The sequence below is a fragment of the Pogoniulus pusillus genome, chromosome Z (assembly GCF_015220805.1).
Source record: "Pogoniulus pusillus isolate bPogPus1 chromosome Z, bPogPus1.pri, whole genome shotgun sequence".
Lineage (NCBI taxonomy): Eukaryota > Metazoa > Chordata > Aves > Piciformes > Lybiidae > Pogoniulus > Pogoniulus pusillus.
In genome coordinates this window covers 110510796-110528274 of record NC_087309.1, presented here as the reverse complement: position 1 = coordinate 110528274, position 17479 = coordinate 110510796, and the positions used below count along the sequence as shown (strand labels likewise).

Here is a 17479-nt window from a genome sequence, read left to right as displayed (position 1 = left end):
AGGTTTGTCTCTCTCGTTCTCCTGCAGAAGCTGTCGGAGAGTCGTTAAGAGGTATTCAGCTCTTACAAAGGTGTCAACGTGGAAGCAATCCTTTGAAGCTTTCTGTATTCACCTTAGGCGAGCGAGGGTGGGGGGAGTCTCAGGTAGACACCAACGTCCAGGCATGGACGAAATCCAAGGTGGGAACCCCCAAAGACGGGAAGCCCCCCAATTTATACCCTCGCTAGACAAAGGGCAGAGTTACCACACCTTAGGCGCAAAAGTGCACAGCCAATCCCAGCCAGATCCCAGCGTGGGCACTGCATGGGGCACTCCTCATGTGGGCAGGACCCCTTTGCTCACCCCCTTCACGCCTGCGGGGCAGCCGAGGGGGGAGAACCAGGTGGCTTTCCCCCTCCCATTCAAGCCACGGAGAGAGAGGAATTTAGGGGTACACAGGACTTCCAGGACATTACCAACACACAGCAGATGATCTGATCTGCTGCTGCTGCTGTGTCGTGAGATCCCAGCTAGGTAAACTTCCAGGAAGCATGCACAAAACAGTTTCACATACTCCCCTGCCTTTCTAGTTCAAACAGAAATACCTGAACTGACAACTGTTTCATTGCAGCCAAGTGGAGATACTTCGAAAGGCAATGTGAAAATAAGCATCTTTATTTCCAAGAGACATGAATTGATTCCTGTCCTAAAATGATAGAAGTGTAATTGCCAGTGACATCAGATTTCATCAGTGAATTAAAGGAGTTTTTTAGTCACTTATTGAATTCCAGATAGTCTCAGAATTGGCTACTGCTGAAATATACTTCTTCAAGCAGCAGGGGATTTGATTTAAAGCCCTAGCATCAACCAGGAAGAAAGCTCCAGCTGCAGTGGTCTATCATATGCAGAATGTGGACTGCTGGATGCCAAGATATGAAACTGGACACAGTAGCCTGGATACAATTTGCAATCACAGTCTGTCTGGATTTGTTCAGTTTGCTCTCAAAGGTAAATGTACACACAAAGCAGAGATGAAGGAGGAAGATAACTGAAATAGAAGATAGAAGGGAATAGAAGGGTTTCTATCTTTAGGACAGATAAAGTCTTCTCACATACACTCATATGAAGGCAACCAGCAATAGAGCAAGGGGACACAGTCTCAAGTTGTGCCAAGGGAAGTATAGGCTGGATGGTAGGAGGAAGTTCTTCACAGAGAGAGTGATTGGCATTGGAATGGGCTGCCCAGGGAGGTGGTGGAGGCACTGTCCCTGGAGGTGCTCAGGAAAAGCCTGGATGAGGCACTTACTGCCATGGTCTAGATGACTGGATATGGCTGGGTAGTAGGCTGGACTGGATGATCTTGGAGGTCTTTTCCAACCTGGTTGATTCTATGATTCTATGAATGCTCCCTAGGCATAGCTGACCAGGTGGAATCATCAGAAATAGTGAACAGATTATGGCTACGGAAATGGCACTTCCTCCTCTGAAGTTCCTCAGAAAGATCAATCCTAACAGTGGAACATCATGGATTATATGTGTGCTTTTTTTTATGAGTTCCTTGAGGATTTCTTTGCCTCTGTCAGGGAGCCAGCTATTAATTTCTTTCATAAGAAAAGCCTTTTCACTCGTTTTGAGTGCCAGGAGACATTTTGCAACCGCTGTGTGATCAATGACAGAACAGCTGTATTAGCAGCATATAAACCACCTGCAGGAAGTTGTTCACACCAGCAGTTGTCTCTCACCAGCAATGACAGAAATGTGCCAAGAGCAGATGGGAATGAAACCCTAAGACTCAAGCCAAACTTAAAAAGCAACAGCCTGTGATAAATTTAGTAATAGACAAGGAGGAGAAGCATCCTCCAAGTTTTGGCCCTAGTAGGAAAGCATTCTTCCTGGGTCTTTGTGATGGCTTGGGTGTTACCCACCCTCCCCCTACCCCCCACTTTGGAAAATCACCCAGACTAGACTCAGCTGGCTCTGGAAATTGCATGAAGCTTATATTTACAGCCTAGCACAATACACAAGCAGATATTTACAATCTATACAGCTATATACAGAAATACAGAAGTTAAACGGTAATACAGAAACACAACAGCCCTCCCTGAAACCTGAGTCCCCAGGAAGGGCTCTCAACCACCCTTCCTCCTTCCTCCCACCCCTCTACCTTACCCAAGATCTTGCCTTATGTTTAAGGTAGTTTTGAGGGTGGGCCAGGGGGATTAGGCAGATGATAGATTAGTCACAGAGACAGCAGGTTAGGTTAGAGAGAGAAGTTCAGCCCAAAGCCCAGACAGAGAGTAGCTCTGTTATCTGTATTTGTGTTTGTGTTCTTATACATCTCAGCAAGCCTATGAGTGAAGCAGCCATCACCATTGTTTCCTTTTCACAGCCTGTAATCAAATTCTTCTCACCAAAACATTCTAGCTAGCTTCAAACTAGCACAGTCTTACAAAGTACTTCAACGTTACTCCTATAGCAGTAGTGAATTTTCTGAGGTACAGCACTTCATAGATGTTTAAGTTAGAAAGTCTGCTTTTTAACTTGAAGGAATATGCCATCATATCATCAAAGCAATCTCCTTGCCACATGCTGTCACATGCTTAAAAGATCACACAAAAAAAAAGGTACTAAAAGTCCAAAACTGATTCCAAGAAACCCAGACTGACAGCAGACTCTACCGTACTGAGGTTGCGTCAGTGAAAAAAGCACTATAAGAATCATAGAATCAGTCAGGGTGGGAAGGGACCACAAGGACCACCTAGTTCCAATCCCCCTGCCATGGGCAGGGGCACCTCATACTACATCAGGCTGTCTGGAGCCTCATCCAGCCTGGCCTCAAACACTTCCAGGGACATGGTTTCCACCACCTCCCTGGGCAATCCCTTCCATGTTCTCACCACCCAGATGGTGGAGAACAAGCACTCATATTTCTGCATTTCAGAGACCTTTGAAGGATATGACTGACAAGCACCTGCAAAGACAGCTAGAAGCTGACTTCATGGTGTGACTGCCAGCTCTTGGCATACAAAGTTTCACAGTGAAAGAGAAGTAAGACATTACAAATTCTATTTCCTGGGAATTACCTGAATTCTATTTAGTGCAACAATAAAACTCAGTGAGTACTTTACAGAAGGCAACCCACTCTGAACTTCTGAGTTTCCTTCCAGCCCCTGGCATTCTGTGATTTTGTGATTCAGCAGAAAGGAGCCTCTCAACACCCTTTAGAGGGCAAGCAGTATACTGACCACGAGGGTGTCTCACCAGTTTAAACTGTTTTATTTTGCTAGTTTTTCTTTGTGGTTCTACATTGCTTGTTCTCTCTGCGTAAATCCCCACAACCACGCATTTGAACCTCACAAACAAGTTTTCTGGCAAGATTTAACTTTTTTTTTTTTTCATCAAATATTAATTTTTCTCTGTGTATTAATATAAATGCCTGGTTCATAAATTAATTAATAAATCACAACAGAGTATTAATGTATGTGGTGTTTGTGGAGAGGAGAGATCATCATCAGCGCATACTGTTGCAAAAGAACCTACAGCCTGCTTTAATTGCAGTGGTGAAACACCATTGTGTAACATCATGAAACTTACACATAGTATATACCTGGTTCCTAATTTCATAAAATCTACACTAATTAGAACATTTCAGAGAGCAGTGTGAAAATAAGCACTTTGTGATCTTCATGGCAGCAATTATTATCAGGTCACAGCAAACACACCACAATTTAGTAACAATTCTAAATTACAAGTCACAATTTAAATGCACACATAGGAAGGTTTTATAAAACTTTATCTGAGAGTATACCATAAAGAGTAAAAGGAATTTTGAACCACAACTACCTCTTGCTCCCACCTGTTGGGGTTTGAGCAGAACTGAATAGTCTAAGAAAATAAGGAGAGTAGGCAGAGTAACTGAACAGACTTAGGTCATTCTGATAAGGAAGCAGAGCTGCAGAAAAGTGGCCTTGGGAGGCTGGCAGAGAGGCTGCTGTCTGTAGCTGAGCTGTGCTATGAGGGCTGGCTGCTCAGCCCTGGGAACAAGCAGTGTTGTGGCTAAGCTGCTGCAAAGGGGGATTAAGGGGGGTGGTTGGTCAGGTCTGCCTCTGTGCGTGTGGACAGCCCATTTCTGCCTATGTAAGCCTACCAAAAGTACACTCCCCTGTACCGAACTCCACTCTATAAGTATCACACTTAGCTCCAGTAAATGGATTGACCATTATGCATCACGCTGGTGTAAGCCTGGTGTCTCTACCTCTCTCACACAGTCTAGAAAAGAGGCCAATTCAACACTCACCTTCAGTGGAAGTCTGGAATTCTCACAGAGCTTCACAACAGCAGATAAAATGCCACACATGAGCGCAGAAATCAGCATCATCACTCCAACTGCTGTTAACCAGGACATAGTGCAGAAATAGCATAAACTTTCTGCTGATGTGCACACAATGACGTGAACTGCACACAGCATCAGACACATCAAGTAGAACAGCAGAGAGAAGAGTGGAGGAGAGAGGGGCACCTCAAATTCTGCCCGGCTGCTCAGGGCTTTCGGCACACTGAGCAAAAGCAGCAGCAGAACCTAGAAAAACACAGAGAATTATTACTTGAAGAATTAGTGCTAGCTAAAACATACAAAAATTCGAACAAAAAGTCATATTGTTGCCATTCATGTCACTCTGCTAGTATATGTACTTCATAATACTAAATAAATAAAACAAAAAAAAACTGAAAAAAATAACCAAAACTGTGAAGAACTATGCTGGACTTTGTTTCTAGTAAAATATTACCATATTTGGGCTTCCTAGTTCAAGAGAATCATAGAATCATAGAATCAACCAGGTTCAAAGAGACCTCCAAGATCATCCAGACCAACCTAGCACCCAGTGCTATCCAATCAACTAGACCATGGCACTAAGTGCTTCATCCAGGCTTTGCTTCAACACCTCCAGGGATGGTGACTCCACCACCTCCCTGTGCAGCCCATTCCAATGGCAAATGACTCCTTCTGTGAAGAACTTCAGGCACCTGCTGAAAAGAGACCAGCAGAGAGCCATGTGGAAGACTAGGAGACTTAAGCAATTCCCCTATGGAGAGAGTCTGAGAGCCCTGGGGCTGTTTAGTCTCGAGAAGGCTGAGAGATCTGATCAATGTGTACAAATCTCTGAGGGGTGGGGGTCGAGTGGATGGAGTCGACCTCTTTTTGGTGGTCCACAGCAACAACACAAGGAGCAACAGCTACAAACTGGAATGCAGAAGATTTCATCCCAACATGAGGAGAAACTTCTTTAGAGTGAGGGTGACAGAGCCCTGGAGCAGGCTGCCCAGAGAGGTTGTGGAGTCTCCTTCCCTGGAGCCTTTCAAACCTTGCCTGGATGCATTCCTGTGTGAACTACCCTGAGTGATGCTGTCTCGGACTGGATGATCTCTGGAGGTCCCTTCCAACCTCTATGGTTGTGTCCTTCTGTGATACATATGGGAGAATCAAAGACTGTGTTTTCATTTATTGAGAACTTGGACAAAGAAGTTACCAGGGTTTAATAAATTACCAAACATCTTCTCACCTCTGGTAACTGACCACATATTCAGTACTCATTATCTGTAAGACCTTTAACATCCCCAGTATCAAAATAGTTCCTAAGTGAACTAATTTGACCCACTGTTTGTCCCTGGAAGTGCCTGAAGTTACACACACACTCTGCCAAATGCAATTTGTCTCACAATATGTGAGATACACACACACAGAGATCCTGCTGAGTCAAACAGCTTCACAGATGAGGGAAAGTTCTCACAGTATCACACAAGTGCGAGCTGCATTGCAAGCTTATGGATTCTCCTCATACTCATTTTTTGTACCTCTTTTCATCTAGACTTGATTTATTTGGTTTACTTTTTTTTCCCCTAACCTGCACACAGGAATTTCCTCTCAGATTAAGTATAGCAGCAGAGATGAATGATACCATGAATAATTTCTGCCACCCACGTACAAACCTTTACAAGTAAAATGAAAATGCAGCCACATGCTAAAACACTTTGCAAGGGGGATATATGTAGCTAAGACCAGAATGAGTTCAAGTAGGTAGTGCAAGGGCAAGATTAAACCAAATCAAGATAAAAACAACTGTATCAGACCATGGCCAACCTGCAGTCTTTCACTGTCACTTGTGAAGACCTCTGCCTAATTTTTTTTCCCAGAGTACAGTAAAGGTATACTAAAGTAGACCAAAAAAACCCAATGCACTGCAGTAGTAGTCTTTCATCTTTGCACTCTACTTCAGTTTACATGGTCAAAAAAGCAGTTTCACAAGTATCACACTGGCTTAGGTTTCTCAAGTTGTGCCGGGGAAAGTATAGGCTGGATATTAGGAGGAAGTTCTTCCCAGAGAGAGTGATTGGCATTGGAATGGGCTGCCCAGGGAGGTGGTGGAGGCACCGTCCCTGGAGGTGTTCAAGAGAAGCCTGGATGAGGCACTTAGTGCCATGGTCTGGTTGACTGGATAGGGCTGGGGGATAGGTTGGACTGGATGATCTTGGAGGTCTTTTCCAACCTGGTTGCTTCTATGATTCTACGATTAACCTTTTAACACAACACTTAAAACAAAACCAGCACTACTCATGATAGGAAAATTCTCAAAGTGTGATTAAATACAGACCCAAACTTAACTGTTTTGAGTGAATGCACTGTTATGAACTCATGTTCTGGAAGTAGAATCATAGAATCATATTTGGGCTTCCTAGTTCAAGAGAATCATAGAATCATAGAATCACCCAGGTTGGAAGAGACCTCCAAGATCATCCAGTCCAACCTAGCACCCAGCCCTAACCAGTCAACTAGACCATGGCACTAAGTGCCTCATCCAGTCTTTTCTTGAAGACCCCCAGGGACGGTGCCTCCACCACCTCCCTGGGCAGCCCATTCCAATGCCAATCACTCTCTCTGTGAAGAACTTCTTCCTAATATCCAGCCTATACCTACCCTGGCACAACTTGAGACTGTGTCCCCTTGTTCTATTGCTGGTTGCCTGGGAGAAGAGGCCAACCTCACCTGGCTACAATGCCCCTTCAGGTAGTTGTAGACAGTAATAAGATCACCCCTGAGCCTCCTCTTCTCCAGGCTGCACACCCCCAGCTCCCTCAGCCTCTCCTCATAGGGTTTGTGTTCCAGGCCCCTCACCAGCTTTGTTGCCCTTCTCTGGACTCATTCCAGCACCTCAACATCTCTCTTGAATTGAGGGGCCCAGAACTGGACACAGTACTCAAGGTGTGGCCTGACCAGTGCAGAGTACAGGGCAAGAATAACCTCCCTTGTCCTACTGGCCACACTGCTCCTGATGCAGGCCAGGATGCCATTGGCTCTCTTGGCCACCTGGGCACACTGCTGCCTCATCTTCAGCTACTCTCTACCAGTACCCCCAGGTCCCTTTCTGCCTGGCTGCTCTCAGCCACTCTGTCCCCAGCCTATAGCGCTTCTTGGGGTCGTTGTGGCCAAAGTGCAGAACCCTGCACTTGGCCTTGTTCAATCTCATCCCATTGGCCTCTGCCCACCCATCCAGCCTGTCCAGGTCCCTCTGCAGGGCTCTCCTACCTTCCAACAGATCAACACCTGCTCCTAGCTTGGGGTCATCTGCAAACTTACTGATGCAGGACTCAATCCCCTCATCCAGATCATCAATAAAGATATTGAACAGGACTGGGCCCAGTACTGATCCCTGGGGCACAACACTAGTGACAGCTGCCAACTGGATGTGGCACCATTCACCACCACTCTCTGAGCTCTGCCATCCAGCCAGTTCTTGATCCAGCACAGAGTGAATCTGTCCAAGCCATGAGCTGCCAGCTTGGCCAGGAGCTTCCTGTGGCAGACAGTGTCAAAGGCTTTGCTGAAGTCCAAGTAGACTACATCCACAGCCTGCCCCACATTCACCATGCAGGGAACCTGATCATAAAAGGAGATCAGGTTGGTGAGGCAGGACCTGCCCTTCCTAAACCCATGCTGTCTGGGCCTGATCCCTTGGCCATCCTGTAGGTGCTTTGTGATGGCACTCAAGATGACCTGTTCCATGACCTTGCCTAGCACTGAGGTCAGGCTCATAGGTCTGTAGTTTTCTGGCTCCTCCTTACGACCCTTCTTGTGAATGGGTATCACATTGGCAGCTTCCAGTCTTCAGGGACCTCTCCAATGAGCCAGGACTGCTGATAAATGATGGAGAGTGAATTGGCCAGCTCAGCTGCCAGCTCTCTCAGCACCCTAGGGTGGATCCCATCCGGTCCCATGGACTTGTGAGGATCCAAATGACGCAGCAGGTCCCTTACTGCTTCCTCATGGATTAGAGGGGGACTGTACTGGTCCCTGACTCCATCCACCACTTCAGGAATCCAGCTGTCCTGCAGACAACCTGTCCCACTAGTGAAAATTGAGGCAAAGAAGGTGTTAAGCACCTCTGCCTTTTCCTCACCCTTTGTTACTATGTTCCCCTCTCTATCTAATAAGGACTAGAGGTTGTCCTTGGCCCTTCTCTTGCCATTTGTATTTTTAAAGAAACACTTTTTATTTTCCTTGGCAGCCGTGGCCAGCCTGAGCTCCAAGTGGGCTTTTGCCTCTCTAATTTTTCCTCTTTCCTCAACCCAGTGGCCCTTCTTTGGACATGCTCCAGCACATCCTTCTTATAATAGGGGCTTCAGAACTGGATACAGTACTCCAGGTGGGATCATCTGGTCCAGCTCCCCTGCCAGAGCAGGATCACCTAGAGCAGATCACACTGAAACACATCCACATGGTTCTTGAATATCTCCAGAGAGGCAGACTCCACAACCTCCCTGGGCAGCCTGTTCCAGTGCTCTGTCACCCTCACATGGAAAAAAATCTTCCTCAGGTTCACATGGAACCTCCTATGCCTCAGTTTCCACCCATTGCCCCTTGTCCTGTCATTGAGCATCACCAAAAAGAGGCTGGCTCCAGCCTCCTGTCACTTATCCTTTACACATTTATAAACATGAATGAGGTCACCCCTTAGTTATCTCATCTCCAACCTACAAAGCCCCAGCTCCCTCAGGCTCTCCCCACAAGGAAGATGCTCAACTTAATCCTTTTTGTGATTAATCACAGCTCTGGACATCAGTAAAGTAACCTCAGCCTCTTCAAAAATCTTCTTGGAGGAATCCCATGGGTTAGGACTCTAGAAGATATAGGAGGCAGTCAGAGCTTAACCATCTTAATATTCAAGTACCACTTCCTCCATGCTGAAGACTGGGGCATCCCTAAGAGTAAGAAATCAAGGAAAGGAGATGGGAGACCTGCATGGATAAGAACTGAGCTTCCAGGAAAGCTCAAATAGAAGAAGGAAGTTAAGGGAATGTGAGAAAATGGACTGACCAATTGGGAGGGATACAGGAACACTGCCAGTGTATGCAAGGATGCAACAAGGAAGACTAAGGACCACTTGAAATTAAACTTGGCAAAGAATGTGAAGAACACCAAGAAGGGCTTTTCAAGTACTTCAGCAGGAAAAGTAAGGCCAGACTAAATGTGGATCCACTGCTGAATGAGGTGGGTGTCCTGGTGATGGAAGATAGAAGTTGGGAGTTACTGAATGCCTTCTTTGCTTCAGTTATTACTACTAAATCCAGGTCTCAGGAACTCCAGCCCTTGGAAGCATGAGAGAAATGAAGACTCTCCTTTGGTCACAGGGAACTGAATTAGAGATCATCTAGACCAGCTGCACTTCCACAAATGCACAGGCTTGATGGGATGCACCCATGAGGGAATCTTGTTCAATATCTTAATCAGAGACATAGAAGAAGGGAAGAAGGGATATAGTGCACTCCCTGCGAGCTTGCTGATGATGCAGAAGTGAGAGGAGTGGCTGACACAGCAGAAGGATGTGCTGCCATTCATCAAGACCTGTACAGGCTGGAGAGGGGAACACCACGAAGTTCAAACTGGGCAACAGTGAATTCCTGCCCCTGTGGAGGAAAACCCCATGCACCATAGGCTAGGGGTTGAATTGCTGGAAAGCAGCTTTGTGGAGAAGAACCTGGGAGTCAGTGGTGGACAAGAGGTTAACTGTGAGCCAGCAACTGCTCTTGTGGCCAAGAAGGCCAGCAGCATCTTGGAGTGCATTAAGAAGAGTGTGGCCAGCAGGTGTGGTAGCAGGCCAAAAACAGGCCCACTTTTAAGTCCAGGCATAGTCCCCCACATCATCTCCCCCTTCCCCTCTCGGAGTGGGTAAAGACAAGGGAAAGAGAACAAAGAACCTGGAGCCACTGAAGTTCTAGGGAACAGGGCTTGTTCAGGCTTGTTTTGCTCCTGTTTAGATCCTGTGGTAAGCCAGGTACATACACTTGGCCAGTGCAAGGCCTATGTTTTCCCAAACTTGGGTAAAGCAAGCCCATGGCTTTACCCTAATATGGTTAGTTCTGGCAAAGTGCCATTCTGAACGGTTAATCTCAGTTGCCTGTTGGAGCAATTATGACTCAGACAATGGATAAAAGTAGACCAGTAAACAACTTGCCATGCCTCACCTTACCAAGCCTTGCCTTATAGAATCACAGAATCATAGAATCAACCAGGTTGGAAGAGACCTCCAAGATCAGCCAGTCCAACCTAGCACCCAGCCCTATCCAGCCAACCAGACCATGGCACTAAGTGCCTCATCCAGGCTTTGCTTGAACACCTCCAGGGACAGTGATTCCACCACCTCCTTGGGCAGCCCGTTCCAATGGCAAATCACTCTCTCTGGGAAGAACTTCCTCCTAACATCCAGATCATACTTTCCCTTTGTTGCCCTGGGGACCAGGAAGCCTTGCTGCTTAATACCCATCCTTGCTGCCTCATCTACCTGGACACTTCATCATAACCCAGTTTACCAGGGAGAAGCAAAAGAGTCTGTGCCGTAGGCAATAGCCTTTACTGAAAGCAGCTCAAAACCACGGCCAGCCTTAGCATGGACAACCCTGCCAGCAGGAAACAACAGCCTGGACTGTGCAGAAGGGGTATGGCCTAGAGAACTCAGTGCCCCCAAGCAAGCTGCATTACTGCCACTAGCAGTTACAGCTACTAAAGCAAGAAAGCGGTTCCCAGCTTGAGAGCTCTCTTACACAGACCTCACCACAGCCTGCGCAGTGAGAGAGCAGGTTACTGCCATGCCACAACACATCACGTCTGCCTGCACACCTGAGAACCTCCATGCCAAGCCCAGAGCCCTGGACAGACATCATCTGCCCAACAGCTGATCAAGACCAGGTCAGAAGAGCCTGCAAGCCCCAGCACCCTATGTGAGCCTCAAAAAACTCGAAAAGCTTTACTGGTTGCCATACCACTGACAGCTCCCTCCAAGGAGAACAACATCTCTGGTGGGTGCTGCAGCTGCTGGCAGGGCTCTGGCAGTCAGCAGTGGCCAGCTGGGGACAGACAACACAGCTGGCAGTCACATAAACGCCTGTGCAGTGGACAGGTGTCCTGGCAGCAAATGGCATAAGCAGGGATGCAGCAGCTTGCTGGGAGCAAACCATGCTGCGCAGGGCACTGGCTGGTCCCCTAGGAGCATGCTTTTCTGCTCTGCTGCTTTGAGTTGCCAGCCACAGATGACAGTCCCCTCCCCAGTGCTGAGGGTTCTCTCCTCCTTGTGTTCTCCATTGCCACGCTTCTTGCTTCTGAGCAGCTCCTGCACTCCTCTGCATCTCAGCACCTCACAGTGCATCCTTCTTCCTTTTCCAGCAGGCATTTATGTTCCTCCAGCCTTTCTCTGTTCTCTCTTGTCTGCACTTCTGCCTCTGGCCACCTCCTGCTATGGTCTCTGCTGCTGTCCTCACCACCATTCTGCAGTCCTTTCCTTTCCCGTGTCCCAGCTCTCTTCACACTCCCCTCAGACCTCAGGGTCTGCCTTCTGCTGCTTAGGTTTGCTTTTGCCTTCCCACCTGACTGAATCTGTGATGTCTTCTGGCTGGTCGTTCCTTTGAGCTCTCTTTTCCTGCTGGACCTGCTGTCACTGATGTGTAACTGCAAGGTGACAGGAAGGTTCCTTTGGCTCCTACACTTGCCAGCCTAGGAATACTGGTTGTGCTTTGGATGAGTCCTGGTTTGGCACTGTGTGGACTTGGGTCTGCAGAATGGGACCACGAGGACGATCAGAGGGCTGGAGCACCTCTCTTATGAGGACAGACTGAAAGAGTTGGGGCTGTGCAGTCTGGAGAAGAGGAGGCTCCGAGGTGACCTTACTGTGGCCTTTCAGTATCTGGAGGGGGCCCACAAAAAAGCTATCAGGGAGTGACAGGACTAAGGAGAATGGAGCAAAGCTGGAGGTGGGGAGATTCAGACTGGATGCAAGGAAGAAGTTGTTCAGCATGAGAGTGGTGAGAGCCTGGAATGGGTTGCCCAGGGAGGTGGTTGAGGTTCCATCCCTGGAGGCGTTCAAGGCCAGGCTGGATGAGACTCTGGCCAACCTAGTCTAGGGTAGGGTTCTCCCTGCTCATGGCAAGGGGTTTGGAACTAGCTGAACCTTGTGGTCCCTTCCAACCCTGACTGATTCTGTGATTCGGTGACTATGACGCAGCTCCAGAAAGATTCTGGAGATACTAACTTGTGAGTAAATATTCTAGAAAGCCTCTTTACATTTACATCTCTCTGCTTTAGTTCTGTTGCCCCTCTGTACCTTCTGCTTTAGCAGGAAGGATGCTAGAAAGCCTCTTGGTAATGCAAGCTCTCTCCTTTGGCTCTGTGTACTGTGTGCTTTCTGCGCCAGCAGACAGGAGCCTCTCGAGTGCCCCTCGAGGGCAAGCAGCATATTGCACCGCAGGATTCCCAAGGCTCACTGTTTGCATTCCACTGGTTCTGCAAATTGTTTGGAATTGTTTGGTATTACCCTACGCACTGAAGACCTTCTGCAGTCTATGTGCCCAACCAAGCACAAAAGACCCTGTAAATAAGTTAAGAAAATCTGTCTCAATGAGTAATATTTAGTCATTTTATTAATATTCATAATTCATATTTCCTAAGCCCATAATAACAGTAGGTGGAAGGAGGTCCCCCTCTGGGCCTCCCAGTTCATAATAGACAAGGACCTAGTGGAGAGAGTTGAGCAGAGGACTACGAAGATGATTAGTGGACTGAATCATCTCTTTTACATGGAAAGACTATGAGACCTGGAGCTGTTTAAACTGGAAAACAGAGGATTCAGAGGGGATCTTATCAATGGTTATAAATATTTAAAGGGTGGAGGTCATGAGGATGGGACTGGGCTCTTTTCAGTGGCATCCAGTGACAGGACAAGGCACAGTGGGTACAAAACAGAACAGAGGAGGCTTCGCTTGAACTTAAGAAAAAACTTCTTTACTGTGATGGTGACAGAGCACTGGAACAGACTGCTCAGAGATGCTCTGGAGGCCTCTTCAAACTTTCAAAACTCACCTGGATGCATTCCTGTGTGACCTGATCTAGGTATTACACAGAGAGGTAATTGAGGACCCAGCCATGGTGATACTCAAGGTGAAGCTTGACATAGTTCTGGGCAATCTGATCTAGTTGAGGATGCCCTTGCTGACTGCACAGAGGGTTGGACCAAAAGACCTTTGGAGGTCCATTTCAACTCAGACTACTCTGTGACACCTGCTTTGGCAGGAAGGTTGGACTAGATGACCTGCAGACATCCCTTCCAAAACCTATCATCTTGTGATTTCCAACCTAGGAAACAATGCCTTTTCTTACAAAAGTTGACACTTACTTAAAAGAAAAGTTCAGTTTCCAAGCATGGTATCCTTTCAGCATGGTTCTCAAAGTGTGACCACAGAAAATACTTCTAGCATTTGACATTTATCCAAAATACCAGCTGCTGAGAACCACTTAGAATTCCAGCCATGGTACACCTTATCCTTATTCCCACACAAGATATGAAGTTATAACCCAGCACCTTACAGCAAGTATTTATTTCAGGGCTCTGTACAAAGAACAAATCTTGGAAATGTGGAAATTGCCCACAAAAGGTATTGCCTGTTCTGAGCAGCCACACTCACTGCTACGCAAAAAGGATCAAACAGAAACTTACTTACTAGACTTTCTTCAAAATTTATTTCATTTTACTAATCACAGTATCACAGTATCACCAAGGTTGGAAGAGACCTCACAGATCATCAAGTCCAACCCTTTACCACAGAGCTCAAGGCTAGACCATGGCACCAAGTGCCACGTCCAATCTTGCCTTGAACAGCTCCAGGGATGGCGACTCCACCACCTCCCCGGGCAGCCCATTCCAGTGTCCAATGACTCTCTCAGTGAAGAACTTTCTCCTCACCTCCAGCCTAAATCTCCCCTGGTGTAGCTTGAGGCTGTGTCCTCTCGTTCTGGTGCTGGCCACCTGAGAGAAGAGAGCAACCTCCTCCTGGCCACAACCTCCCCTCAGGTAGTTGTAGACAGCAAAAAGGTCTCCCCTGAGCCTCCTCTTCTCCAGGCTAAACAATCCCAGCTCCCTCAGCCTCTCCTCGTAGGGCTGTGCTCAAGGCCTCTCACCAGCCTCATCGCCCTTCTCTGGACACACTCAAGCATCACAATGTCCCTCCTAAACTGGGGGCCCCAGAACTGAACACAGTACTCAAGGTGAGGTCTAACCAGTGCAGAGTACAGGGGCAGAATGACCTCCCTGCTCCTGCTGACCACACCATTCCTGATGCAGGCCAGGATGCCACTGGCTTTCTTGGCCACCTGGGCACACTGTTGCAGTAAGGCTGCTCAAGTAGAAGGCTAAGTAACATGGGAGTGATTTAAGTTGCAGCACATTCATACATATGGTGTAACCACTTACACCAAAACATAAGTAGCTTATGTCAAAAGCTGTCTTGAATAACTTAGAGGCCAAGCTATACTTTAAGAAGAGTATTAATCCCACCCAAGCAGAAAGTCAGCCAACTCTAACACTCCATACTCAGTAATTATAAAGACCAGTTAAGAGGATACACTACAAAGTGAAAACCAGAAAATGTTAGGGATGTGCATTCATCTTTGCCACAGGAAGAAGCATTTTCCTACCTCCATAACGATCACGGTCCCCACCGTCATTGAATACATGTCGTACTGCGCCACTTGTTTGCTTAGTGAAGAACTCAGCGTCTTCAGCGCCTCCAAATATTGCTTCAGGACCTTTTTGCCAAGATTTAGGAGTATTTCTGAATTATTCCCCTCTAAATATAGTTTGATCCAATTACCGTGAGACTTCTCTGCTATTTTGAAATGTTCATATCCAGGATCTAAGAAGAAGGAGGAAAGAGGTAAGGGGATCCATTAATCACAGAATCATAGAGCCAACCATGTTGGAAGAGACCTTCAAGATCATCCAGTCCAACCATGTTATCTATTTTGAATAATTAAGGACCTATCTAACCCTCACTCTTTGTAACCTTCCCAAATTATGATAACACAAGCATGTATGAACAAGAGGATTAATTAGAGAAGCAATTGGGTTTTCATTATATTTGCTTTTATAATACACAAGAAGAAGAAAAGCTGCTGTAAGAATTAAAACACTTTTCACACCTAGAAAGTTACACTATCTTCCTGCAGCAAGACCATAATGAGCCACTTATTTGGAATAAAAGCAATTAATCCCTAACCTGATAAAATGTCAAGACCTCTACAAGTGAGAAAATGTATTCAAACATTAATCTTCTCTTACAAAAGGTTTCCAGGACAAGCTTATTTAAATATTTTAAACTATGATAAAAAGTAATGTTTTTATCTCCCTGGAGGCATTCATCACCCAGGCCACATTCCACAAGCCAAGCAGGGAATGAACAAATGGCTGACCTCTGGAGGAAGCACCTCAGGACAATGTAACACACACACACAACACAAGGGACCTCAATTTTGCTTCAAAGGCTAAGGAGAGCCAGTTGGTAACAGGAAGCTAAACATACAGAATGCAAGATTTCAAAGCTGTAATAGAGAAGTCAACAGCTGAAACACACAGTTGAGCTTCAGACATTTGGACTATGAAGCTGGTGCAAAGCAATCCTCAGGTATTGAAATCTAGCAATTCTGTAACAGTGAAATTGTGGCTCACAGTCTAACTTCACCAAAAAAAAAGAAATCCTGATGCTGCTGCCAACAAGTGGAAGCAACACTCTGCTGGCAGAAGGTGATTTCATGAGCACAGAATCAGCCAGGTTGGAAGATATCTCCAAGAACAGTCCAACCTATCACACAGTTCTAGCCAATCAACTAGACCATAGCATTAAGTGCCTCACCCAGGCTTTTCCTGAACACCTCCAGGGACAACGACTCCACCACCTCCCTGGGCAGCCCATTCCAATGCCAATCACTCTCTCTCTGAAGAACTTCCTCCTAACATCCAGCCTAGACCTCCTCGAGAGCAACTTGAGATTCTGTCCTCTTGTTCTGTTGCTGGTTGCCTGGGAAATGAGACCAACCCCCACCTGGCTACAGCCTCCCTTCAGGTAGTTGTAGACAGCAATGAGGTCTGCCCTGAGCCTCCTCTTCTGCAGGCTGCAGACCCCCAGCTCCCTCAGTCTCTCCTCACAGGGCTGTATTCCAGGCCTCTCACCAGCTTCACTGCTCTTCTCTGGACATGCTCCACCACTGGCTCATGTTCAGCTACTATCCACCAGTACCCTCAGGTCCTTTTCTTCCTGGCTGCTCTCCAGCCACTCAGTCCCCAGCCTGTAGCACTGCTTGGGGTTGTTGTGGCCAAAGTGCAGAACCCTGTACTTGGCCTTGTTCAATCTCATCCCACTGGCCTCTGCCCACCCATCCAGCCTGGCCAGGTCCCTCTGCAGGGTTCTCCTACCCTCCAACAGATCCACACCTGCTCCTAACTTGGTGTCATCTACAAACTTACTGATGCTGGACTCAATCCCCTGGTCCAGATCATCAATAAAGATATTGAACAGGACTGGGCCCAGCACCAATCCCTGGGGAACACCACTAGTGACCTATGCTGGCCTATATATATTTAAAATAATCTGTGCTGAATTAAAAAGCAAACCAAAACCAATTAAATAACAACTAAAACCTCAGAAATAGTTCCCCCCCTCAACCTCCAGAGATATAACAGTTTTGTTTCTTTCTCTCCTATACCGTAGAATCACATCCACATTGCTTTGTTCTCACTACATTTATTTCAGAAGCCTGAGTGAAGACAACAGGAGACAGAGGAAAGAGGCAGAGACCTAAATCCAACATTTTCAAAGCCATTTGCAAGAATAGCAGGAGTGCCTTTTCCCCTCCATGTTTGGCCCCACACTGGTTATTCCATGCAATCCTTACTTAACATCAACTGTTCTGGTTCATATCAAAGCATAGGTGGAGAGACAAATGATTCAGCTGCTTCAAGGGGGATAGGAAAGTAGTAATTTGTTTTCCAACAATCACCATTTATTTTCATCAACTTTCCCACTCCTAAACATCTACACACTAATTACATCAAGCTGGATGCAGTGGCTGACACACCTGAGGGTTGTGCTGCCATTCAGTGAGACTTAGGCTAAGAGCTGGGCAGGA

General features: G+C 46.7%; 1 protein-coding gene across 1 annotated transcript in view; it reads right to left on the bottom strand.

The window, feature by feature from the left end:
• Positions 1-17479, bottom strand: part of PIGG (phosphatidylinositol glycan anchor biosynthesis class G (EMM blood group)) — a 139384-nt gene that overhangs the window by 88025 nt on the left and 33880 nt on the right. Inside the window, exons 7-8 of the mRNA XM_064176707.1 lie at positions 14993-15210; positions 4277-4558 (exon numbers count right to left, since the gene is read on the bottom strand). Coding sequence (XP_064032777.1) covers positions 4277-4558; positions 14993-15210 — 500 coding nt within the window. The remainder of the gene's footprint in view (positions 1-4276; positions 4559-14992; positions 15211-17479) is intronic.